This window comes from Amphiprion ocellaris, chromosome 12, assembly GCF_022539595.1.
Source record: "Amphiprion ocellaris isolate individual 3 ecotype Okinawa chromosome 12, ASM2253959v1, whole genome shotgun sequence".
Lineage (NCBI taxonomy): Eukaryota > Metazoa > Chordata > Actinopteri > Pomacentridae > Amphiprion > Amphiprion ocellaris.
Genome location: NC_072777.1, coordinates 12604310 through 12631851, shown reverse-complemented (window position 1 = coordinate 12631851; position 27542 = coordinate 12604310). Strand labels below are relative to the sequence as shown.

Genomic DNA, 27542 nt, shown 5'->3' with positions numbered 1-27542 from the left:
ATTCAGATGTTTTTTTGGAATGAAAGTCATTCAAGTATTTAATATCCACTGCTTCTTTTTGTGTTCCTCTATAGGTTTAAACACAAACAAAATATAAATCAGCAAAATGTAAATAAAGTCACCTGTGTTAACTTATAGTTCATATTTTTAGATCGTTACAAACTGAAATAACATGGTAGGAATCTCCTTGATTGAGTTGAACTACCTTTAATACACTCATGAATAACACACAATAATGTACAATATAATCATTTGCTTTGTGAGAAAAATCTAACTAATTAATAATATTAGTAACTGCCAGCAGTAAGTAACATCACTGATGTCAGTAGAGTAAAGAATATTTTTCAAATGAAATATTGTGCAGCAAACATATAAAGTATTATAATAAAGTTATTTAATTTATTTGACCATGGTGGAAAATAACTCTCACATACTGTAGTTTGGCACAAATCGAAGATACTTGTGCTTGACTTGAGTATTTCCATTTTATGCTGCTTTATTATACGTCCACTCAACTACATTTTAGAAGGAAATATTTTACCTTCTATTCTAGCTTTTGTTACTTTTAAGATGAAGATTTTGCATGGTGGATAGCATAATAAACTTAAAAAATATAACGCATTCTTAAAGATTACAGCAGTGTTTCCAACCTGTTTGGCTTCTTCCAAATATCAGTGTGTAGTCTGGTTATATTTCAGATGTTGTAAACAGCTCCACCAAACATCTCACATAGATTTAATTTTGATAATTTTTTGCATGATCTAATATTTAGAGGAGAACCGAACATAAGTTTGTGGATCAGAGCTCTGTTTCTTCCTCTTTCTTCTGTTATTCTTCATGTTTGGAGCTCTGAGATTTATCTGCTCTCCCTGTTTACAAAACTGTCCATACTGTTCATTCTGTTTGTCCTGTAACATATACTGTAACTGTGTATACTAATGCTATAAATAAAGCACTTAACTGTTGCTTTTGTACTTCTGGTTAGATGATAAACTGCATTTTGTTGTCTTGTACTCAATGACAATAACAGTCTAATATAAAAGAGTTCAAACCTGTAGCAGCTACAAAGGTAATTTAAGGCTTTTCACACAGGATGGTGAGGTCAAATTCAAATATGTTCAAAGTCCAGATTAGTCGTACTTTGACACCTATATGCGCTATTATGTATAACCACCAATAGAAATCTTACAGAGGGTAAAGTGGAGGAGAAGCTGTGTGTCTGTATCCCCCAAAGTATATGAGATGAGTTTGCGATTGTAATAAAACTTGAGGATTAAAGAAACAAGTTCCCATTCAAGCTGTTCTGCCAGTTGTGTTTTAACAGTCAGACAGGTTGTTGTCAGTCAGTAATATGCAGAGTTGGAATGTTTAGATAATGATGTTATGTATAATAATATATCAGTCAGAGGGTTCAAACCAGGGCTTTTGCTTTGAACTTCTTTTGTTTTGCTGCTAATATTTTATTACTTCATAAGGCACTGCATGGGATCGCACTAGATTATATCTCTATTACTGAGCCAAGGAATTATGTCACGATCGGTGTTGGTTTGTGTGTCTGTCTGTTAGCAACATTACTCAAAAATAGATTAACAGATTTGGATGAAATTTTCAGGGAAGGTCAGAAATGAAACAAGGACCAAGTGATTAGATTTTGGCAGTGATGCGGCTTATAGTCTGGATTTGTTCAAAATTTCTGTATCACTGCTTGATAGCGGTACGCTGTCACTGTAACTATGACAACAAGTGAACACTACGTCAGCTGCCTGCTGACGATCACATGATTAAGATCCTACTACAAATTGACCACTGCAGAGTTATCCAGAGTTATCTGCAGGAAATGATACAAGAAACAATTAATTAAATTGTAGGGGTGTTTCCGAGTCCCATCAATTTCCACCACCCGCTATTTAAGTCATGTGATTCAGTATCTGTACATAGTGTACACATGCAAAACACATGCCTGTGCTCAGCGCAAGATCATTTTGTTTGTGGGTACATCTATATTAAATGGCCACATTCTATAGTGCTGCGATTTCTGCCATGAATTTTTTGAAGATTTCATCGGAAATGATATAACAATTGAGCAGCCTTGGAGGAGTGCTTTTCTTGTTTTTTATTAATTCATGTTTAATTTTATTTTATTTTTCTTAATATTTTTGAATCTTTTATTATTTTAACTAATATTTTATCACACTGTGTGTATTAATCTCTAAGTCCCTTTTCTGGTTTCACGTTTTATGTTCCACGTATTTTGCAATTAAAATGATTGATTTGTTTTGAAAGGTGCTATATAAATAAAAATTGATTTGATGATTTGTTTTGAATATTATCTCAAACATGATTTTTTTTTAACTTTTTTCTGTAGGCTCTTTACTTGCAACTGAGTATTTTACCATTGCTATATTGGTACTTTTTCTTCAGTAAAGGATGTTGAATAGTTCTTTAAACGTTGTTAGTTCTGGTAGATAAGAAATACATAAATAAGAAGTAATCCCCCACATGAAGAGGAGATGAAATGAGAGTGAAGAAAAGATGAAAAAAATGGTGAACCTTTTGAAAGCTTTGTTGTTTTTTTTCTTAGTTGCAGGAATGCTTTGACTTGAATGTACATTTTGATCCGCTGAGAGCTGCATGATGTCATTCTGAGGGCGGAGCTACAGGAGTCTATGAGGAGGGCGGATGTGAGACTCATTCAGTCTCTCATCAGCAGCAGCATTGTCAGCATCCTGTGAGGTGTGTCTGGAGCTGCAGACAGACAGACAGACAGACAGACAGATCACCGTTGGACAGACTGAAAACAACCCCGTTGGTACCGACCATGGCGTCCAAATGTCCAAAATGCGACAAGACGGTGTATTTCGGTGAGTGTCTGCTGCCCGAGCAGCTGCTGCAGAGGCCCGGAGTGTTGAAGGAGGCGATGAGCGCTGGGTGGGAGAGTTCTCATCACCACGCAGGGTTTTAGTCTTTATTTTTAATAGATAATGTCATGTGCTGTCAGTGGGTCTGTGTTGAAACCGGATCCACTTGATCATCCATCACAGAGCTCACGAGATAACCTGCATTCACTGATCTAAAAGGGGTTTTATTAAATTATAACAGCTCTATTGTGTCGCACAGCAACTTTTCAGAAAAATGTCTGAGTATTATCAGAATGACAGCATACGATCTGTCATATGTTAATGCAGGGATATTCTCATTCATCTTATTTTAATTTTTTTTTTGTAATGTTTGAACAGTGTTGACATTTTTTGTTAAAAGAAGAACCAAATTAATCTGGTGATATTTAATCATTGAATATAGGATTTCTACAGATACTTCTTTTTCCACTCACTATATATGCACAAACATTTGAATTTGTCAATGGTGAATATGGATGAACTATGTAATTCTTTAAGTTGTCTTTAGCATTTTGTATGGTGCAATTTCCTGTTACTTATTGTCCAACGTATATACACCTTTGTATCTTTGTTAGGCTAATAATAGCCGATCAGTGAAGCCAACATTCAGTATCAGTCAGGCTCTAATTATATACAGCCGTCACAGCTTGATCTCCATTCATAGTCACACTGTGAAAACGTTTCTCTGTCTCTCTGGGTCCAAATCCAATAAAATATATCAGTGGTTATTGCTGATCTTCTGAAGCAGTCTATATTAGCTTTCTTCTTTTGTTACATATGATGCTGCACTCACTTTCATTAGAGGCTTTGTATCCAACGTGGATGAATGTTGAATTTAGGAAATTGTGTTTTTTGTGCTGTCATTCTGACCGAAACATTAACGGAGACCTATTATTCTCGTCATATGTTCATAATAAACATGATCAGTGTTTCAAATATTGAGGTAAGCGCAAAAAAAAGTAATGCTCGTGCGCTTAAAGCTGAAGCTCCAGTTAGCTGTGAATGCTCGTTTTTTTTTTTCTACTTTTGTGTCAAGCTGACGTCAACTCAGCACAGATTTCTGCTACAGGCACAGCACTACCAAAGTCTTCATGGTAAATGTATGTGCACATTTTTGTAAATGTAGGTAGAATTACAGGCACTCGAACATACATCTAACCAGTGGTTCAAGAAGATGCTATTCATTAATCTGGCATTTTACTAGCTACATTATCTTTTCTTTTTCTGGACAACAGGACTTCAGTCAGCATTTGAACTCATTCCCACACATGGACACCTATTAACAGAGACATATATAGATTTGTTTCATGTACAGCCTCTTTTTGAATCCACCGTTATGTCACAGAATAAGCAGTTTATAAGCATCATATTCTAAATCAGATGAAGCTTGTAACATGTATAGATAGCTTTAACAAGTTGCTCTTTCCAATCGAGAGTGAGATATCATCTTAATTAGTCAAAACCCCCACATTAGTATTAGAATGAAACAGTGCTCCTGGGTCATGTCTTCTGTAAAACTGTGGAGGTGACATTTAAAGAAAGAGGAGCCAAAACAGCTTTTTTTTTCAGATGGTGGATGGTTGAGGAGCTCCATAAAAGCCTACCACAACAGATTTTTTTTCTTTTTCTTTTTTTTACTGTGAATCAAATGCAATGCAAAGCGCAGTCTTAGAAGCAAAACATAGGCCTGGAAATGAGCACAGTAGTCCCCCTTTAAAAGCCTGTTTAGGTCTGTACTGTGGATGTCGTCACCATGCAGCAAAACTACAATACTAAACCTGAAATCCTAACAACAAAATTATAGCAGTACAACAAAAATTCACTTCTAAACTCACTGCTGTGCACCGCAGACATGCTGTCAGACTGGATATGAAATGGAAGTGACAGTTTTTCTTTAAGAGTGATTCAAAAATGCCTCAGCTGTTGAGTCTCTGTCTCCAGTAGATAACTGCTTTATATCAGCATCACTCAGATCCAGCAGTAATGGATTCACAATCTCTGGGTATGATTACAGGGAGTCATTAACAGATAATCAATTCAAAGTATGTTCTATTACAGCTAATGAAGAATCTCCTTCATGTCTGCCTTTAGGTGGAATTAGCCTACGCAGGTTGGCATCTGGTTACTGGACACTTCTTCTACCTGACTGTAATCGATATCGTTTATACTCTACGTGGGAGAAACGGGTGGTATCATCTTGCCGAGAATAGAGTTTAGCTCCTATTCATTTTGAAGCCATATGGCTTGGTAAATAATTTATTGATTACACGTTTGTCGAATGGATCAATTTTCTTTTTGTTCTTTCCCCTTCATTTCTCTGGAGAGCAGCAGCCAAACCCCGCCCTGCAGGCCCAGCCCGACATGCTGCTCGCTCCTGTTTCTACTTGAAATTCTGCAGTAAATCTGACGCTCCCAAAAAATGTGCATCTCACAAGAAATATGATGCCCTCAGGCAGTGTGACTTGTTGTTGTGCAGCCGTACAGGGAATTTATTGCAGTTGAAATGTGCATAATAATGAATATATTGTGTCCTCGGTGATAGTGTTTACTTTAGGATTTCCGGCTCCAGTGTTGTCATTTTTCTTTTGGGTGCAAAAGTTCTTTTAAAGCTGTTTTGAGCAGAGAATGGATGAGGAGGAGTACAACAGCAGACTGAAAGACCATGAGCAGGCATGTTGTTTGGTTATTTAATTAATGAATGGAAGAAATCTGATAATATTGCAAACTGAAGTGTCATTCTTTTAAAAAAGTACCACTGGGTGAATGTGGTTTTGTCTTTACAGCTCCACTGTTAAGTAACAATAAGAAAACTGGTGGCCTACTCTGTTGCATATACATGTCATCCTTCATCAATGCAAAGTACTCACTGTGTACCATCGCTGTCACATATCACTCTGACAGGCTGACCAGCCACTGAGCCTGAACAGGAAGAGTCATGCTGCATCAGGTTCAGTGTATCTGCCGGGATATTTTGAGCAGAGGACAAACAGATAAACTACTGTCAGTGAACTCTCCGTCTTTCCTACAAACGTCCCTGTGACTAAAACTGCTGAGTGGCTTGAACTAAGGCTTTTTTAAGGGACTACATCAATTATTTGGATACAAGTCAGAAAAAGGCAGCAGTGGTTCATGTGTGCTTTTTAATTTTGCTGACCAGGGTTGTGCTTTTTGCCATAGATTTGTACTGTGTTTTTCTTTTTCTTCCTTTTTTTTTACAATATAGTTAATAGTTACATGAATACTTACTTTAATTATACTTAATTTAATTACTGAACACATACCATAAAAGTGCACTCTTTCAAATGCAAGAAATCAGTTCTGTCTCTGTGTCAGGATTTTATTGTTCATCATTTTCCTTCCAACTAGTAGCTAACAACACCAGTATGTCAGCTTTGAGAACCAGTAGTTAGTGTGGGTGAATGTGAGTAAAGCTGTTGGAAAGCTCAATAGTTTATTTGGCAAATATGCTTGATTGATACCACTCTATTCTGACTCGCCAGATGTAGACCATGGGTATAAATCTGCCATTTCCACCAAACATTTCACACAGCTTTTTCTCCCAAATCAGCTGTCTGTTTTAAAAATCCCTGTCACTAAGAAAAACAACAACAAAAATCTCCCGAAATGTTCATATGGTTAATGCAATGAGATTGGTGCTTTTGGTAAATTAGTTGGTTTGATGACCATGTTTTCATCAGCTAGATTTATTTAGTTAACCTTTATTTAACCAGATAAGTTAGTTGAGAGCTGATTCTCATTTTCAATAATGACCTGGCCAAGAGGTTAATAACTAATAGATCCATAAAAAGGAGAAGCAGCACTTTCATTTACTTTATTTTTTTTGTTTTGTATTTTTTAACGTTGTGAACCAGATTCTAAAAGAATCATTTTGAAAGTTTAATTTAGATTCTACTCATCAGTTCCTAAACATATTTTACTCACTTAACCACTAGCTCACTGTTATTCTGTTTGAACAAAAAGCTGAGCTGTATGTCTAGAGACTAGATAGCTCAGTGACCAACGCCCCTGACCTTGGCACAAGAGGCTGGTCGTGCAAATTCTGGTCACGGCACAGTTGTCCATTGAGAACCCTTAGGCGTGGTCCGTAGTGTTGACCCACCCACGTACCTTATATCTACTCTCAGATGTACGTCACTTTGGAGAAAAGTATCTACTAAAGGAAGTTGTAAATCGTAAAATGAGCCACTCAAACAATTCCCCCATCAGATGATTGTGAATGGTTTAAAAAAATACAACAAGAAAGAGCTTTCCTTGTCAATGATAACAAGGTGCAGTCAGACCATTCTTCAGCACTGTGCAGAAAGGTCTGGCTATTGGGGATTAATCCCACTCTAATGTCTATCGGTTAAAGTTAAAGACTCTAGCAGGCAGATTGCTAACGTAGGTCGTGTGGGCATATGGTGAAATAGTTAGCCAGTTCCACCCCAAAGGTAACAAAATAGGTCTGCTATTTAATCAAACTATCTGTCGGCTAGGATCATTATACTCCTGATGTTTCTGCTCATTGCCTGGCTAAGAAAAAGTCCAGCAGCCTATACTGTATAACCCTAAGTCAAATGAAAAATATTTCACTTTTTGTATAGATTAAAGGAGGTGTACCCCAAACCTTCCCTTTCGCTCATGTTGGTACCATTCTGTCACAATTTGTAAATTTGAGTTGGCATACATTACCAGTCAGAAGTTTGGACACACCTTCTCATTCAGTGCTTTTTATTTAATTATTTTGTACATTGTAGATTAAAACTGAAGACATCAAAACTGTAGAAGAATACATATGGAATTATGTTGTAAACAATAAGTGTTAATCTTCAGTATTAGTCTACAATGTAGAAAATAATACAAATAAATAAAAAGCATTGAATCAGAAGGTGTGTCCAAACTTTTGACTGGTAGTGTAGATTTTACACTAAATAATTTTCCTTATACAACCCATCTCATTTATCTGTCCTTGGGACCAGCAGTAATGATAGCCTTTACATCACCAGTGTCTTGTGGTTCACATCTAACAAAGCAAATGAGTGCATTTAATTAAAGATTTAGGTACAGGCTGGATTTAGCTGTGGTAGTTTTTGTTACAATATTTTGTTCCAGTATAGTTGCAGAGATGGAGGAGCAGCCAGTAGCTCCATAAAACGGTTATAACTGATATAAAAATGGAAATCTCTGAGCCATCACACTGCACTTTAGAACAAAGTGGAAAGAATGTGCTTTAGGCTGACATGAACTCTTAAGTGCCCATTAAGTGCTTTCTTTCACTTAGACAGGTGACTCTGTCACACAGCTGCACTGTTAGACCTGTGATTCACAGCAAATTGTTGCTTATGTATTCAGGTTGTGTTAAAACTTGAACTGCTGCTCTACTTTATATGCTGATACTTGATCTCTCCCACACAAAAATCTTAATAACAGTGAATGTCAGTTCTTCTAATGACTGCTGGACGCACACACAGAGGCTATTAATAAGTATTCACATTTAAAATCAGCATAATTGATATTTCATGTGGACACAAAAAGTAAAGGAACTTTTCAAATCACAGGCAAAAAGATGCTGTCTGAGGAGGAAGTAGTTTTAACAGGAACATTATGTCCTGATTTGATTGTGTTTTTTGCACCATTTCTGTTTATGTGCTTCATACAATTTTGATTTTGTTTTTAATGTGTTTCCTAATTCTCAGTGTGGCTCTTTGCCCAGGAGTAAGTCTTATATTCAATAAACACCATAAACGCAAGTGTTCAGCATAGTAGTTTTACGACGCAGTTTAATTCAAATGATTGTGACTTCTTTAAATGGTGATGACTTCTGTCTCCTCCCCCTCCACAGCGGAGAAGGTGTCATCTTTAGGGAAGGACTGGCACAAGTTCTGTCTGAAATGTGAGCGCTGCAACAAGACGCTGAATCCAGGAGGCCATGCTGAGGTAAGAAGAGGACAATGGGAGTTTGCATAGTTTGTTTTAATAATCATTATTTAATACATAGTTCTGCATTTTTTGTTTCATTATAGATATCTAAGATTTGTAGCCTATATAGTTGGTTTATTTTTACCCCACAGTTAAGATGCATTTCCCTACATAAAACAGTACATCATCATTCATACAATTTAATCAGTGCTGACTGAGACTGTTTTCAGTTCAAAAGTATTTATGAGTCTGCTTGACATTCTGTATAGTACAAAATTAGACCATCCAGTGAGAGAAACACAATTGATGCTTATAATGTGGCTTTCTTTTTTTAAAGACTGTAATCTTTTCTCTGAATGGCACGTTTCTTTTTTTTTATCTGGAGCATTGACAACTTTTCTTGGATCATATACTCCATTATACTCCTTGTCGCTGTAGTCAACTCTGTTTCCGTGGCTACAGTTGCTCCGCTTCTTCAGCTCTGGTAAACCAATCATTGCTAGTTGATGTAAAGTGCATCACTACTGGTGCACCAGCAGAGGAATGCTGCTGCAGATACCAGATTAAAAAAACTCTGGTATCCAGTGGAATACAGAAAGATTTACGGGGCATTGTGTGAACTCATTCGGCATTTCGCCTCACAGCTGCAAGGTTCTGGGTTTGAAACTTAGCTCATGTTCTCCCTCTGCCTGTATGGGTTTTCACCAGCTACTTCGGCTTCCTCCTACAGTCCAAAAACATGCTGAGGTTAATTGGTGACTCTAAATTGTCCATAGGTGTGAATGTCAGTGTGATTGTTTGTCTCTGGTGACCTGTCCACAGTATCCCCTGCCTTCACCCTGGATGGAAGTCCAGCACTCCAGCTTTAACAGCTCAGCAGCCTGCTTTTTATAACTCAGATGTCAAACAATTTTTTTTCCATCCCTTTTACTGTCTTTTAAAAAGGTTTTAACAAGGGAATAACTTACTGTCAGAGGTGAACTGACAATAGTGCTGTCAGCTCACCTGCTAAAAGGTTTAAGAAACGTGGCTGAAACACGTCCTGTGGGGATAAGTCTTCCTGACGTGACCGAATGAAAACAGAACAGAACATTACATAAAGAACACCGACATCTAGCTGACAAAGGACCTCCATTTAGATGAAGCTGTGTTGCATATTTTATGCCTGAGAGACGTTATACACAGACAGTCAGGCTGAAGACGTATTCCCGGAAAAGACACATTACTTTCTATCACTATAAACAACACATAGTTTTTCCTGGCTTTCAATGAGGATAATAAAATGAAGTGAGTGCACTGATGGTCATTTTTGGCTGTTTTGTCTTGAGTTATGCATTGAAGAAAGAAGGAAAATAACAGAGAGAGGATAAGTCTTGTGAATCTTAATTTGGCATCATGTGAATCCAATAACACTAACAAGAAAACAGTATCTAACTTCACTTTCCTGCTCTGGTTCAAAACAGTAATGAACAGATGGTATGGCCTAGATTTACTCTGAGACTTTTAAGTAATTATTGCTTCTGTTTTGTGTCCCTCCATCTGACATTGTGCAGCATGATGGGAAGCCTTACTGTCACAAGCCTTGCTACGCCGCCCTCTATGGACCAAAAGGTGCAGTTTCCTCTTGTGTGCACATACGGAAAATACTGGCATCACCTCCGGATTTATGGTTTTCAAGTTTTAAAACGAACCTTCTGTGTGTGTTCTAGGCGTGAACATCGGCGGAGCCGGTTCCTACGTGTACGACAATCCTGTCAATGAAGCTCCTGCAGCTGTTTCCATGGAAACAGATGCCAAACCAGAGGAGGAGAAAAAAGCCCCCGCTCGGGGACCCGTGAAGGGTGAGAAATAAGTGGAGCAAAAATAGAAGAACTGTCATTTGTACAGAGGAGAAATCCAATGTCTGTTGGAATAGTATCCTCTCTGGGAGGATCAGGTTTAGTTCAGGTCACTTTAATCACAGGCAGGAATGTGTCGATTATTACAACAGCCTGATCAAAATGATTTGAGCTGACTGTGATCATTCTACATAATTAGTAGAATTGATTACATTTACTTGTTTAAAACAGCTGAATGAAATGTCATATTTCGTTCACAGTTTCTACATTATTCACCTTCTTTTTCTGTGATGGTTTAATGTCACTAATTGTTTATCTTGCTGTGGATAACTTCAGGTTTATATTTAACCGACTGCATTTTGATGAGCATCTGTTGAAACTAACTTCATAGATTTAGTCAAACACCACAGCACCACTGTGAGCACATTTGTTGTGATTTTGAATTTGCAGGAAAAGGATTGCATTCAAAGGTGCTTTTATCACTAATCTAAAACTGAAAACGACAAATTGTTAATCACAGTTATTTTGTGACAAATGCTAATTTCAGAATCATGACAGTTCTAATTACAAAAATGTTTTAATCTGGTCATAAAAGCATGCTTTTCGACTAAGGCAGCCACAGACTGTGACACATTTTTCTAATTCAATGTTACTTTTCCAGCTGCAAGTTTCTCATCTTTCTCTGGAGGACCCAACATCTGCCCCAGATGCAACAAGACGGTATATTTTGGTGAGCAGACAGGTGTCCTTATATCTCACATTGCATCATATTTGCATATGTGACTGTTGTTTGACTGTGTCGAGTGACTGTTTCCACGGTGGTTTGTGTGTCTGTGCAGCTGAGAAAGTCTCGTCTCTGGGGAAGAACTGGCATCGGCCTTGTCTGCGCTGTGAGAGGTGCAGTAAGACTTTGGCAGCAGGCAGCCATGCAGAGGTGAGAGATGAGGGTCCACTGAGCAACAATAGTGCACTCAAAAAGCTGCAATTCATAGTGTTGTATGTTAGGCAATGTATACAAGCAGGAATGGCAATTTATTTTGTGTTGAAAAGGTATGAGAGAGTGAAAAAAGGCAAACAATTTAGTCATGATCTCTGAATCTTATCAGGGATGTCTAAGAAAGGATTGTTTCCTTGTAAAGTTCCACAGTGGGCATCAAATGATATGGTTGATAGAGGGCTGATATAGATTCTCTTTGTTTGTAATCAAAGTGAACTATATGACAATATTTGGAACTGATATGCATTTACAGTAAAAATGAAAAACTTGGTGTCAAAAATTAGAATAACGCAAACTCCAACACAACACTTTGTCATTGTATTGTAAAGTTTTACATACACTACCGTTCAAAAGTTTGGGATCACTTAGAAATGTCCTTATATATTTTTAAAAGAAAAGCATTTTTTTTCCAATGAAAATAACATTAAATGAATCATAAATCCAGTCTAGACATTGTTAATGTGGTAAATGACTATTCTAGCTGGAAACAGCTGATTTTTAATGGAATATCTCCATAGGGGTACAGAGGAACATTTCCAGCAACCATCACTCCTGTGTTCTAATGCTACATTGTGTTAGCTAATGGTGTTGAAAGACTAATTGATGATTAGAAAACCCTGGTGCAGTTATGTTAGTACATGAATAAAAGTGTGAGTTTTCGTGGAAAACATGAAATTGTCTGGGTGACCCCCAAACTTTTGAACAGTAGTGTATATTTATGGTCTGTACAAGAAGAATTTATTTCTATAGCACAATTAATACACAAGGCAATTCAAGAAGCTTTAAAATGCCAAAGAAATACATTCAGAAAAATCATTTAAAGGTAGACATACATTAAAATCATAGAACTAAAACATAAAAGTAGACATTAAGATCATAAAAGTACATTGTAAGACAAGATAACAGATTGAGCATCTAAGAGAAAGCTGCAGTAAACAATCTGGTTTTCTGGCCTGATTTAAAAGAGCCAACAGTTTGAGCAGACTTCAGGTGTTCAGGAAGTTTGTTCCACAGCTGATGAGCATAACAACTGAATGCTGCTGCACTATTTTTGGTTCTGGTTCTGGGAACACACAGCAAACCTGTCCCTGATGACCTGAGGGCTCTAGATGCTTCATATGGAGCTAATAAGTCCAGGATGTATTTTGGCTCAAGACCATTCAGTGCTTTGTAGACCAGGAGTTAGATTTTTAACTCTATCCTTTGACAAACAGAAAGCCAGTGTAGTGATTTGAGAACGGGTGTAATACGGTCCAGTTTCTTGGTGTTAGTTAGGACTCTGGCAGCAGCATTCTGGATCAGCTGCAGCTGCTTGATCGATTTCTTGTTAAAATCAACCATGACACAATGAGAGGCTGTTTAGGTGTAAAATCATACTACATTTACCACTGAATGTGAAGAACAGTAGCTGCTAGAACATGTTTTAGTTGTGCATATTCTGATGACAGCTTTTCATCACACATTTGAAGAGTGTTTTGGACTTTATGTGGGAGGAACAATAATTCATGTCGTTCTTGTTGCTGTTACTGATATATACATGATGATTTCATGTCTCTGAAAGCTAAGATACAATAAAACTGACGGTATTAATAACAACACAAGTTCATACTGTGTATGGAAGAATTTAGATGAACTCTTTTCTTTCTGTTGCAGCATGATGGACAGCCTTACTGCCACAAACCATGCTATGCTGTGCTGTTTGGACCCAAAGGTATGAAGTGACAGTGCAGACAGAGACTCTCCTCGAAATAATGTTTTAAACCACCATGTTTCATAACAGTAGTCTGCACAAATTCATTTAGCTAAAAGGTCAATGTTGAATTTATATAATGATCTCCTAATTAAACTTAATAGCTGAGTTATTTTAAAATATTGCAACATACTTACATTCATTTTATTTTTTTTTTATTTAACTTTTGTTTATAATTACATCTTCATTTGTTTTCCTTCTTCTTCAGAGTCACGTTCACCTGTTATTTTAGATTGTAGCATTGATTGCTGGACTTGCAGTCAAACATAATGTCTTATATAATGGGACTTGAAAGCCTAAGGTTTTCAACAATGTGTTGTTCTTTAGTTAGTTCATTTAGATCATTCACAGCATAGAGCATGTAAAAAATGACAAAGCAGCTGCTCCCTGCACACTGATGTTTCAGCCTCTTCACCTTCGTCCTCATCATCACCTGCAGACTGCTTTAATACATCTATCTTAACACACAATGCAACAAAGCTAACAAAGCCTTTTTCTTTGCTGCTTCCTCTTCTCTAGCAGCAAATTTTCTATCTCCATCTATGTTTTGGTTACAAATGCTAGATACTTTTCAGCTGTGATGACAACTTCTACCTGATCTGACAGATTTGTGTGTCAGATTCAGTTTAAGATACACAAAGACTGGAAGAAACGATTCAGAAGATCCTATTGCTCCAACCAAAACCATAATAGAAGTTGACAGCTACTTAGCATCATTATCAAGCTAAATAGACTGGAAAAGATTTTGTATATAATTATATTCCTGATTATAGAAGAAATTAAATGAGAAGAGAGCCAGAACTACAGATGAATGAAGTGAAAGAGAACATAACCTCAGCAGTATAGTGGTTTCAATGTGGTCAAACTTGGACAGTCATTGCTGTCTTTCAAACCACGATTGGACACAGCAGAAATGTCAGCACAGTAGCTGTACAAGTTTAACCACAAAAAACTGCATGTACTGTATCAAAGGGTGTGTATGTAGAAACGTATTTTGTTGGGTGACCTGGTCCTCTCTCTGTCTATCTCAGGTGTAAACACTGGAGGCGTCGGCAGCTACATCTATGATGATCCTGCAGCTGAGGCACAGCCTTGAACCTTGATGGATGCTGCCTCCACCATGCAGACAAACAAACACCTCCAGGACCCTCCATGTCTCTTTGATTTGCCTTCAGTGGTCATTGTGACAGATATGTACTGCACTCACAGGGATGGATACTTAGATCTTTACGTTGTATTTGTATATTGTTTATATATCTATTTTTTGTACTGAAACAAACCTTTAATATGTCCTCCTGTGTGAGTTTCAGATCTGCCTTTACATTTCTTAGTTCTCTTTGCCAAATAGTTATTAGCCGATTACTGTAGTGGATTACAGTGACTATCAAAAATATCCAACCCTCTTCGAGGTTAGGTTTTCTCCTTTTATGGCTTTTCAGCACCTAACCATGTTTTATACAAAAAAAGCACTCAGAGAGCACAGTACTCCACCAAGGCTGCTCAGTCGTATCATTTCCAAGGGCAGAAATCTTGAAAAAAATCATGCCAGAAATCACGGCACTATAGAATGTGGCCATTTAATATAGATGTAGTCACAAACAAAATTACCTTGCTCTGAGCACAGGTGTGTGTTATGCATGTGTACGTTATGTACAGATACCAAATCATGTGACCTAAATATATAGCGGGTGGTGGGAATTGATGGGACTCAGAAACACCCCCACAATTTACCAACTGTTCTTTTTTTCCCCAACAAATAAGTCCTGATAAGTCTGCAGTGGTGCAACCGTGATCGTCAGCAGACAGCTGACGTAGCGTTCACTTGTTGTCATAGTTACAGTGACGGTGTGTCGCCATCTCGCAATGATACAGAAATTTTTAACAAATCTGTGGATCCAGACTATAAGCCGCATCACTGCCAGAATCTAATCAGGTGGTCCCTGTGTTATTTCTGACCTTCCCTGAAAATTTCATCCAAATTTGTTTGTTTCTTTTTGAGTAATGTTGATAGCAGACAAACGTACGCTGACTGTCACATAACTCTCTAACTTCCTAGGCGGTGAAATAATTCGGTTTTTTTGGACAAGAACTTACAAAAGACAAATATTTCTTGCCTAAGTGAAAACAGATTTCTACAAAGTATCATCAATTACGTAAAAAATATCAATGTAAAATAAGAGATGCATAAGTATTCACCTCCCGTATTTAGAAGATGAACCTTTGGCAGCAATTACAGCATTGACCCCATGTGGATAGGTCTCAATCAGCTATGTACATCTAGACACTGCAATTTTCGTGCCCCATTCTGCTTTGTAAAACTGCTTAAGCTTTGTCAGGATACACTGAGTGTGCAGTAAGGGAACAGCTTTGCTTACATTTAGCCACAAATTTTGAGTTGGATTGAGGTCTGTGCTCTGACTTGGCCACTCCACAACATTCACGTTGTTGTCTTTAAACAATTTCTCTTTGGCTGTTTGCTTTAGGCTATTATCTGCTGGAAAACAGATCTTCTCCCAGGATACAGTTCTCTTGCATCAGGTACCTCTACAAACCTTCCAGGACCTGCTACAGAGACTCAGCCCCACATCATGATGCTGCCACCCCCGTGCTTCACTGTGGGGATTGTGCATTTAGTCTGATCTCCAAAAAACTCAATGTTGGACCCTGCCAATATAGCTTGTAGCTCCTTCAGAGGCCTCATAGGTGTCTTGATGGCCTCCCTCACTAGTCTTTTCTTGCATGTTTAATCAATTTCTGCCACAGGCAGAGTTACACGTGCCATGTTTCTTCCATTTCTTATGAATATAATTAACTTTACTCCAAAAGATATTCAGTGACTTGAAAATGTTCTTGTATCCATCCCCTGAATTATGTTTTTTAAAAACATTTTTATGAAAAGTGTTCCTCTGTTTTCAGGGTGTACTTGTAACCAGGAGTACTGATGTACTAGCGACTGGACCTTCCAGATACAGATGTTGTTATACTAGTATCACTGAGTCACATTCACTGCACTCAGATGATTCCACTCCCTGTGTGACCTCTAGCAGCAGTTGGCTGCAACTGTGTTGAATGAGGTGAGTCACTTTAAAAGGGCTGAAGTCTTATGCAATCACTTACGTTTAGTATTTTTATTTATTTGACATTGCTCTGTAGAGATCTGTTTTTACTTTGACATAAAAGAGTTGTCAAAAAGGCCACATCAAATTGACAGTGAGTCAGTGTTGAACAGCCAAAAAATGGGAAAACTTCTAAGAGGGTGAACACTTTTTCTAGGCAAATTAACTCCTGTGTTTTTTCACTCTTGATTAGTAGTTTTTCAGATTTTTGTGCACTTACAACAAGTACTGTATGAAAAAAGTATTAGGTCACCGATTTATATTGAGTGTTTTTTGAACAAGTTCATTCTGGTCCTAAAAAGAAGGACGACAGTGTAGGTGTAGCGAAGAAACATTTTACTGAATGTTATGAGGGTGCGTTTGAGGGTCTGTTACAAACATGAAGCTGTCAGCTGTTTATCACGTTTTATACAGTAAAACTGTGTGATAGCAAACCTGTGTTGAGTGTCAGTCGATGTGTGTTTGTTCACACATACTGTATTACAAAATCACATGCTATATTAGGAAAGCAGTCCCTGCAGGATTTCGCGGGCATTTTTCGAAATTGTTGCGGCCCAAAATGCCTGAATTCGCGGCAGCTTTTCTAAAGAGTTGCAGTGTAAGTTGCAATGTTTTAAGCTTATTTGTTGCGATGAAATTGCGGGGGGACAGTGACAACTGCTAAAAAGTTGCATTTTTCCAGCTTTTAGAACATGTTTCAAAATTGTAATTTACAATATTTATTCCGAAATTAATTCTTTAACGCTCCAGCCCATTTACACAGAAGCTGGCATACCATGGTGGTAAATTAGCAGCAGCCAGATACTGGTTTAACATGAAGTGGTTGGTACATTTAAGGCACAAAATGATAATTTACTATGGAATGAATCACATTTGGACATATCTGTCAGTGGCTTAAAAAGTTAATTTCACTTCCTGGCACACACACATTCACACACACACTCACGACTTGTCACATCATTTAACAAGACAAGCACTCAGAGAGCGCAGTACTCCACCAAGACTGTTCATTACCTGACCTTGCGCTGAACACAGGTGTGTGTTATGCAAGTGCACATACCGAATCGGGTGACCTAAATATGTAACGGGCGCCGGAAATTGATGGGACTCAGGAAAACCCCCACAGTTTAATCAGTTGTTCCTTCTATCATTTCCGATACGTCCACAGTGGTGGATTAGTAGTAGGATCACAATCATGTGATCGTCAGCAGGCCACTTGTTGCCATGGTTACCGTGCCACGATCATATGCCATGCCGCTATCTCAATGGGAAATCCCTAACAAATCCGTGGATCCAGACTTTAAGCCCCATCACTGCCAAAATCGAATCACTTGGTCCTTGTGTCATTTCTGACCTTTCCTGAAAATTTCATCCAAATCCTTTGGTCTGTTTTTGAGTAATGTTGCTAACAGAGGAATGATTCACATAAGCCGATTGTCACATAACTCCGACTGTTCCTTGGCGGAATAACTACTCTAACTTACCTTCATTCTTTCAGTGCTCCAACAGATCTGGATGCAGCAGTTTCCATCATGGTGATTTATCTGGTCTGTGGTCCGCTCCTTTCAGACGTTCTCCTAATATGTTTCGTGGTAGAAAAGTGTTTATCAATCGATGATTTTTAATTTTTTTTTTTTTGTATTCCACCACAATTTTGCACATGTGTAAAACAGTTTACGTCCGCTTTGGTGAAGAACATCAGGGAATTAATTGTTTTGCACAGTCTTCAGCAATAATTTTTGTTGGTAAATGAGAAACATTAGAATGGGACATGTCTGCATCTTCAAACCAAAAACAAGGAAGTAAATTCAGGACGTATGTGCATTATGTTTGCGCTGGGGACTGCTATGATTGGTGGAACTCATGGGAGGCTTGCCAAAATTGCGGAAAAGTTGCGGTGATTGGACAAAATTGCAAGGTCGCGCAGAATTCGAGGAGATTGGTTGAATTCGCGTGAATTCGCGCGATCGCAACATTGCGAATTCCTGGAGGGACTGAGGAAAGGTTCATTTTATGCAGGGGGAGTATCTTACACACAAAGGGCAAAAAATTTAACTGGTCATTTGTCTGACCAAAGTAATTAAATGAAATTCAACTTAAATGATATACAAAAAGAAAATCAGCAAAACATTACAATGGAGAAACAAAATCAGCATTTATTTTTATTTATTTTATTGATTTATTTGTAGCAATTTTTTCAATAAATTACATCACTTAATTGTCATAGACACAGTGTTTGATTAAGCGACTCAGTAAACCAAATATAACCTGCTCCAGTGCAAAGAAAACAAAATATTTGGACAATATATCACAATTACTCTATATGAAAAGTTCTGTGAAAGGGTTAATGACCATCTAGAGGTTGGTTTTAGCAGAAACTAAACTGAAACTTAAAAAGAGGCCATCTTCACCACCAGTGGCAGAAAAACTACCAGTGTAGAGGAAATACATTTTAAAAGGTTACATGAATAAATAACAGTGTGATTTTATTCATAAAACAATGTTTTAATTTGTTATTTATTGAAGTTTTTCCCAGAGTTGGGTGCAGTCTAAAAGGTAAACGTCACTGACAGGATGGAGTCTGGCACGCCCCTTACTGGAAATACAGGCCCTGAGGAGATTGTCAAGCTGAACAGAATACTACTGACAGCTGAAAGTGTTGCTTTACAGAATAATTGTGTTGAAAGGGATAGTAACGATGCAGTCCCAATATTCTGCAGAGCAACTCCTCAAGACTTTTTCTTTATGTTTTGGCCACAGTTTTTAATGTAGTGCTTTTTGCTCCACCCAACACCTTTAATAATTTATTTCATTAAAAATTCAATTATAAAATGTGTGCTTCAATAACAGTGTAATAATATGAAATGCCATTGTGCCACATTATTACCATGGCTGTAGGCACTAAGTCCTGTTTTGTTTTGGATTTTAGCAGCTTAGAGATAGTTTGTATTATACAAATAAAAACTTAAAGCATCACTGGTGTTTTTGTATAGCAACTTCTGTGTTTTCTATTTATATTTTCGTCATGCCCCCATGTATGATGACAATAAAGCCATTCTATTCTATTCTATTCTATTCTATTCTATTCTATTCTATTCTATTCTATTCTAGGAATTTCTAGGAATTTAATTTATGTTTCCATCATTTTTCCTCTCACATTTTTTTCATAGTGTAGAGAAAGCAAAAGAAACATATTTTAGTCGAAATTATAACAGTTATATAGCCATTAGAGTTAAAATAACAGGAAAATTGAGAGCAATCAGCTGTACAGTCCAGATTATATCACATTTGATACTTTCAATACATTACACTGACATTAAGTTGATTTGCTTTTACTGAGTACAAATTTGTGGACAAATCTTTCACTTGTAACAAAGTATTTTATATTATGGCTGTACATTTACTTCTCTTTGGCAACTGAGAGCAACCAGATGAGCATCACAGAGGAGGTGTTATGGTTATGTGACAGTCCTCCAGCTGTGAAGATATAAACTTTAGTATATTTCTATTATTATCTGTCATATTTCTAGTTTACAGTAATGCAACAAGTCTTTTAAAAGTCATTTTTAAATGCAAACTTGATATGGTGCTGTACGATTAAGAATATATTGAAAGTTTTTCGATTTTTATGCAAAATTGCGACTTCCTTGTAAAATTCTACCTAAAACTAACTTAAAGTTCTGTTGTAGCTCTCTATTGTTCCCTGGATATTTCTGTTTGATGAGCAGTCTACACTACATAATATATATATTTCAGAATATCCCGTGTGTAAACATGTTTTATTTGAAGCAGTCCCTAGTGAGTCCCTGTACTGGTCTTACCGTCAGGAGGTCGTCGTGTTTTGAAAGGTATTACCGGAAGTCATACGTCTCCTTGTGGCTAACTTAGCATTGAAGCTACTTCTGTTTCCGTTTACAGGCTCACTGGCATCGACGCGCCATCTCAGGAGAAGGTGTCGATTATTACAGCAGCAACAATTCAAAACCCACAAGTTAACCCACAGGAGCTTGTGAGGCGACAATACAACGTTATATTTGTTCAATGTTGTTTTCTGCTCGAGGACAACTCGAAGAATAAAGCGCCTCTTCTACTTAGCTAATCGTTAGCTAGCTGTTAGCCTGTGACGTTGTTAGCTAAAACAACTTAGCTGCAGAGGAATTTCACAGCCTGTTTATGTTTTCGCCACTTCCAAGACATGTTGGACGGATCTCCGACTCACAGCGATGAAGCCAACATCGGCAACGTCGAAAACAACAACCCGGTCATTTCCAGCAGCGACGGGATGAACAAAACAAAGCAGACGCTGCTGAAGAAAGGAGGCAGGAAGCTGCGGACGACGACGGCGGCGCCGCTGCATCATCATAAACCTCCGAGAAACTGCCCCAATGTCCGCCTGTCAGACCACAACAACAACACCCTGACGGCATCAACCGTCAACAAACCCGTCGCCCTGCCCGGTACCGAGCACCCTGCCGGTACACAGACCGTACTGACCCTCCATCATCTCAGACAGGGAGCCAAGAAGGAGGTGAGTGTCTGGTGTGGAGCTGCTGCTTCCCGCAGTGCTGTAGATCTGTTTGGCCTCAGGGGTTGATTGACAACAATAGCTGTTTACCTCGAAGTTATCCTGTCTAATGGGATGTAAAAAAAGTCAGTCTTTACATAATGCTGATGTTTTCAGCCCAGTCACCACATTTATAGAACTAGGAATCAATAACAAACCCCAAAATGCACCATATTTGCTGTTTTCTGAAAGGACACTGCGTTCTTCCTTTATCTTACAAATGGAGATCATCTGTATTTATTCTTTTATTTCATGGTTCAATTTCAAATGGATTGTTTCTTTAGTTTCTTAAATCTTTAAACAATATTTGTATATACTTGTGTTTGTGTAGTATTTGTGAAGTTTGATGGTGACTGATGGGACAGTGAAAGGAAACCAGCTTTATCTCTGTGATGCTGCATGACTGATATTTTCTAGATCTAAGGAATAATTCTGCCGTAATAATAATAATTTTTATAACATTTCTATTTACCTAATTTTTATAACTTTTTTGAAGATACACATTTGCAAAATCTCATCAAAAGTTATGAAACTCAATCAAACACAATGTTAATGCCATTTTTGAAGTAAGTTTGATTCTATGAGATTTAAACCTGCTATTGTGCCTGAGACATTTTGAAGTGACGCAGTTCCAAGTTTTTACAGTGAAGTAATCATGTGATGAACACGCCTTTCTTCCTGTTTCCATCAGCTGATTCAGACACAGAAAATGCCCCAGATTGCACAATGAAGGCAAGTTCGCCTGTACAATAAAAGAGGAGGAGATAAAGCTTCAGGTTTCATCAAACATTGAACAAACGTCATCACAAATGTTTTGATGCAGAAAGTGATTTAAACTTCATATTTACTTGTTAAATTGAATTATTACTATTGGGGCAGGCGCTGAAGACAACAAGAGAAGAAATTTGTGTAAGAAGTTTGGGGAAAGTGAGATTATGATTTGAGGTTTGCCAGACCTTTTCATTTCTTATTTCAGTTTAGGGTTGGAAATAATTAGTATGTTGATGAGTATGATGCAGATTATCATTCTTAGGTGCGTTCTTAATGATTCTGATTCTTTGAGTTGCAAGTGGTTAGAGATACTAAAAATCCTGCTTTTACAAATTTTACAAATTTTTACAAGTACTATTCTAATGATATAATGTTCTGTTTTGTAGTACATTTAGTCACAGGAGACATTTTTCTACATCGAGTTGATTTTGTTTTAATATCAGAGTGTATTTTCTTGATTTCACTTTCACTTAACACTTTTAATGCTGTACATTTACAGTGTGGTTAAGTAACCACCACTATGCATCTCTCTTTATCAAGATAAACAAACACTTTCTAATCATATGAAGTAATATAGCTACTGTTTTTTTAACCAGTGAGGTCACACACCTGCACAACTTTAAGGAAGGTCATGACACAGACTAGTGCTGATGGCCTCTTGTATTGTTCCCATATAAAACACTGTTTCCCTCAGATAAACCTTTCCAGCAAAAGAATAGAGCTAGATAAAGGATCTGTAACCATTGTGGATTTACATAGGCTTCTTTACGTAATGATAGAGTCCAATCCCGTCCTTCTAATGGATCTTATAATACAGCTTTTGCAAAACTAAGGTACAGATAATTTATGATGTTCACCTGTTAATCAAGCAACTTAGCAATGTCTGAGAAGGTTAACAGGGAATGAAGCTAGATGCAGAATTTATTTTTTAAAATGCGTTAGAAGACAGGAAGACGTTCAGCCTGCACCTATAAAGAGAAGTGAAACTTAATACTTAACAATTCTTTTGAAATCAGAGTTTTGGAACCAGTTCTAAGTTAAAGCTGGTTTTTGATGCACAGCCCTAAATAATTATATAATGACTGTAACAATGGATGTGTAAATAAGCAGCTGTTTGACAGCAGGTTTACTATATTAAGGTAGTAAGTAAGAATAATGCAGTGTTATTTTTTATTTCACGACACTTGTTCAAAATGCATGTGTTTGGAACAGGTTGATTGATATATGACAATATCTAGATCAGTATTATAGGCATAGGTTAACATCTCATCTTACGTAATGTAGCGTTCCATGTGTATGTGTTGCTATACAGCCTACAAAAAAACAACTGAAATAATCCTCTGGAGCAGAGCTCACACACACACCTACACATAAAGCTACTATTTTCAAAGGACCACTATAACAGTACACCCACTAAACAGACTGTGTTCCAAGCCAGCCGCTGCTAACTACTCAAACAGAAACTAGCCTTCCATTAGTCACATGCTTTAACAGTAATAAATCAGATAGGGGAACAGACGAGATTTTCTAAAGCCAGCGCCAAAAAAAAAAAAAAAACTTGCATAAGATTGCATACAGTTTGAGTTTACAAAAAGCTGTAGTCAGTACATGATACTGAAATCCTACTGAGGATATTAATATAAACATACTACTGTGAAAGTGTAACAAAAAGCATGTTTTAGCCAAAATATGAAAACCTCAAATAACCTCACACTTGACACTGCACTTTCTTGGGTCCTCAGCGATACTTGATTGATTGATTTCTTTATTTTCGTGTCATGCACCCAAGCGTGCCCAACCCTCTTGAGTTTACAAAACATCAATATACCAGCATTGAAGCAATACATCCAAACACACATTATTCTGCTGCTCAGCTCTCAAACAAAATATGTTGCCTTTTATCCCAGGCCTGGCAAAGAAATTCTGCCATGAAAAATGTTCCCCTTCTGAAACATAACTCTAGATTTTCATGGTTATCCAACCAAAAGAAATCAAAAACATGAAATGAACCTCATTTTCAGCTTCATCTTAATTACACAGCAAACAAAGTTAAAAAAAATTTTAGGCTTGAGAATGCTTATTTTACCGCAAAAATAATTAAAATAATGTAGCAGTCGCAGAGCCGGTTGCTGTCACTGAACTGTTGTGCTGCAATGCACCATGGGTGTTTGGGGTGTTGGGGTTTAAATGTCATTATTGTGGTTTATGTTAGTGTTACACTGTTACTAGTGTTTGTGTTTTATTGTGGTTTTGTGTTTTTTCAGCCTAGTTAGTTTGGTTAAGTGTTATGTTGTCATGACCGTGGCAGTGAAGTGAGGTGACTTCCTGCCACATTTTCTTCAGTGTTGCGCTCTGTGTGTGTGTCAAAAAAAAAGCATCTGCAGGGTGCAGAATGCATTAAACGCAGATATCCCTATTCCAGTGTTGTTCTTTAATGCAGCTCACCACAATAATAATTATATTAAAATACCTATATACCGCAAAATCCTACGATATAGGGACAAATCTGTGATACCAAATGCAGTTTCAAAATCTGTGATACAGTGAGACCGCGAACCGCGATATGGCGAGGGACCACTGTATTAAGACATTTTGATAATAATTTAAATTATTTTTTGTCCAGTAATAGAATTCTATCTTCTGTATAGTTGAATTAATGACTGTTTCTGTGTTGTAGCTGTTGAAATCCAAAGGTGGCAAATCGGAGCGAGGTGCAACACAGCCAGGATGCCAACCTGCCCGAAACCTGCCCAGACACGATCAGATCACCCAGAATGTGAATGCTCGTAGCCACAAGCCCAAGCAGAGCCAAACACCTGGCGCTTCTCACTCCACAAAGAAGAAAGACAACAGCAGCCCCAACAAGCCTTCGTCTCTGTCCCAGCCTCCGCACCGAGAGCAGAAAAAACCCCTCCACGCCTCTAACAACGTGAAGATCGTGAACACTCCACCTGCTTCTGATGCCGTGCCCGAATACCTCAAAGATGCCGAGAAGGTCTACGCTGGAGCCAAGTTCAGTGAGCCGCCCTCACCCAGTGTCTTACCCAAACCGCCCAGTCACTGGGTCGGAGAAAACGAGCCACAACAAAGCAACCAAAGCAGGGAGCAAATGACTGTTCATTTAAAGTCGCTGCTGAAGGTTCAGGATAAATCATGACCAGTCTGGAGCGTCAGATTGGAGCTGATCTCTCCGACATGTGATCGCTAGATTATGCCAACAATTGGAAAATCAGAATTGAAATTTTAAATGGAAAATGAAAGGGAGCTTTTAGCACACTGCAATACAATGTAGGGAGTTTTAATTCACTGTAGTACAATTTCCCATTAGCCAACGTGCTGCCTGCATTTGTGAACATTTTAGACACATTGCGTTGCTCCTGGAAATCTGACTGACATGCCGTGTATGTCAGGTGTTTATCAGATACTTCAGGAGTTCTTGTGGGCGGACGAAAAAAGGAAAATAGTGTTTTTGTTGTTGAATTTGTGAGCTAGAAAAGTGTGTGGGAGTCTGAGGTCGTCTCCAGCAGCAACACAGTGTCTGAAGTTTCCATTATGCAAAGTGATGACAGCACTTTCTTTGTGAACACTTTTGAAAAGGCAGCCATGCGTTTGACTTTTTAAGCTTGTGTAAATGTACATAATATATTGTAAACATATATTTGTGTATATTTTCTTGTTATTTTAACTGAGATTCTAGTTTTGTTACTGAGGATTTTCCAAGAAAGAAAAAAAAAAGTCCCCTGCGAACTGAGGCACTTTGTTACAGCTCCTTCAGTGTGAGGCACAGTGGATGTAAGAAAGACTTTCCTTACTCATTTGCACTGACGACTAAAATAGGGAAGGGCAGGACACCTAACTTTGATGTTCCAAAGCTTGACCAGCCACTTTGATGAATCCACCAGCCAGCTTAGAGCACAGCAGAGGACTTGCAGGTCCTGGCTGGTTCCCTTTCAAAATGGATTGGATCACGGACAAATCAAAAAACAAAAGCCATGGCCCAAAGTTACCAGCTGCTGGCTAAAGTTCTCTCCCTTCCCTGAACACAGGTCCAGCTGGTAGAAAGTCGAGATTCAGGTCAGCGACTCGTGAAGCTGACGAGGCCGTTGGAGCCTCAGTGAACTGAAGAGAAGATGACAATGTGAAAGTCTCACTACCAGCTGCTGCACAAAGCCAGTATCCAGCATCCAGACCGAGTGCTTTTTCTGTTTATTGCACTGATGTAGAGTACGTCCACATGAAGCTGACTGAATTCAAGACCTCGTCTTTCTCTTTCTGTTTCAATCCTTCACTCGCTTGTAGTTTTTCCAAAATGACATCCAGCGTGTGTCTGCCCAGTCACACTGAGGACCTTGTGACACTTTTCTATTGCTTCTAATGTCCTCTGTGTTGTTTTAAATGTCATTATTGCCACTGACCCAGCTCTTACCTTGTCCATACACTCACAGTACCGTACTCTGTTGGACGACTTTGCAGGCTGGTGAGCGAGCTGCTGCTGTGTTCATGTGTTTGAGGTACTCTGGTGCTACCTCCACCTCCAGCATCCTCCTGTAAGCACTGATCTCCATATCCAGCTAACCAGACGTCCACCAGGGTCTCCTAGTAAAATGTCCAATGTCATGATTCAAGCGAGTTGATTAAGTAAGTGATGGACAGAAAATGACCTATTAAGTTTTTAAGTCGTCGAAGAAAGGCAAGTCAACATTTACTGGTTCTACTTTTTTTTCTGCTTTGAATATTTGAATTTGAATATCAGTGGATTTCAGACAAAACAAGACATTTCAATATGTCACTTTTGGTTTGGGAAATTATTATTGGCATATTAAACTATTATTTGATATTTTATAGAATTATTAAGTATAATGAAAATAATCGTAGCTTTAGTCACTGCTAAGATAAATGCCTGGATCATCCCTGCAGCTAAGCATCATGGGAATGACTAATGATGTATGTATGTACTTGTTTTGTGATCTGGTGGCAGAAACAGATAAACACAAAGGAAGTGATTACAGCTGAGCAGGTCAGAACAGGATAAACCAGCTGAGACTCTGACACCAGTTTGGGTTTTTTTGCTGAATGAAAAAAGAACAAAGCAAGTTGAAAAGAGTTTAGGGTGCTTTTTGATGAGCAGGTGTTTGAGTGTCACTGGAGATCGAGAAAAAGACAAATGCTGCTGAAAACCAACTTTATTTTCACATTAACTTTTTACAAACAAGGACAGCTTCATGTGGACGTAGTCTTACCTTGTCTGTATAATGATCTTTTTTTGTAAAGGGGACTTGTTTTCACACATTTTTATTTCATGTACCTCTTCTTCATCTTCTCATTTCTCCACTTTAACGCACTTGAATGTTTACCAGGAGTTCAGTACGTGTTGAATTTGACACAGATCCTCTTCTGATTATGTACCACATGTGTTTTTGTTGTTTTTTTCTACTTAAATGGTTTTCATGGATGCAGGCAGCTGCTGGATCTCGTTTCTTGACCTCTGTGATGTCACTTGAATGGAGAATTGTATTAATGTAGCGAAGACTGCCCCATTTTATTGCAGTGTTTTAAAAATGTTTCCATTCCAGTCAACAGAATATGCTTAACAACACGTCTCCATGCCACAATTTGGAAAAAAAGATCATTTATTTTAGACAACTTTCATATCTAAATTAAAAATTATATTAAAATATTGGTTACCCCTA

General features: G+C 37.9%; 2 protein-coding genes across 2 annotated transcripts; both read left to right on the top strand.

Moving 5' to 3' along the window:
* The first annotated feature begins 2686 nt into the window (after positions 1-2686).
* Positions 2687-19582, top strand: LOC111575077 (cysteine-rich protein 2-like). The gene is made up of 8 exons (XM_023279986.3): positions 2687-2861; positions 8740-8834; positions 10370-10427; positions 10526-10657; positions 11316-11384; positions 11494-11588; positions 13305-13362; positions 14433-19582. The coding sequence occupies exons 1-8, from the start codon at positions 2819-2821 to the stop codon at positions 14495-14497; spliced, it is 615 nt and encodes a 204-aa protein (XP_023135754.1). The 5' UTR covers positions 2687-2818; the 3' UTR covers positions 14498-19582.
* Positions 16335-27542, top strand: pnrc1 (proline-rich nuclear receptor coactivator 1). Its single transcript, XM_023280000.3, has 3 exons — positions 16335-16475; positions 20436-21045; positions 24530-27542. The coding sequence occupies exons 2-3, from the start codon at positions 20713-20715 to the stop codon at positions 25007-25009; spliced, it is 813 nt and encodes a 270-aa protein (XP_023135768.2). The 5' UTR covers positions 16335-16475; positions 20436-20712; the 3' UTR covers positions 25010-27542.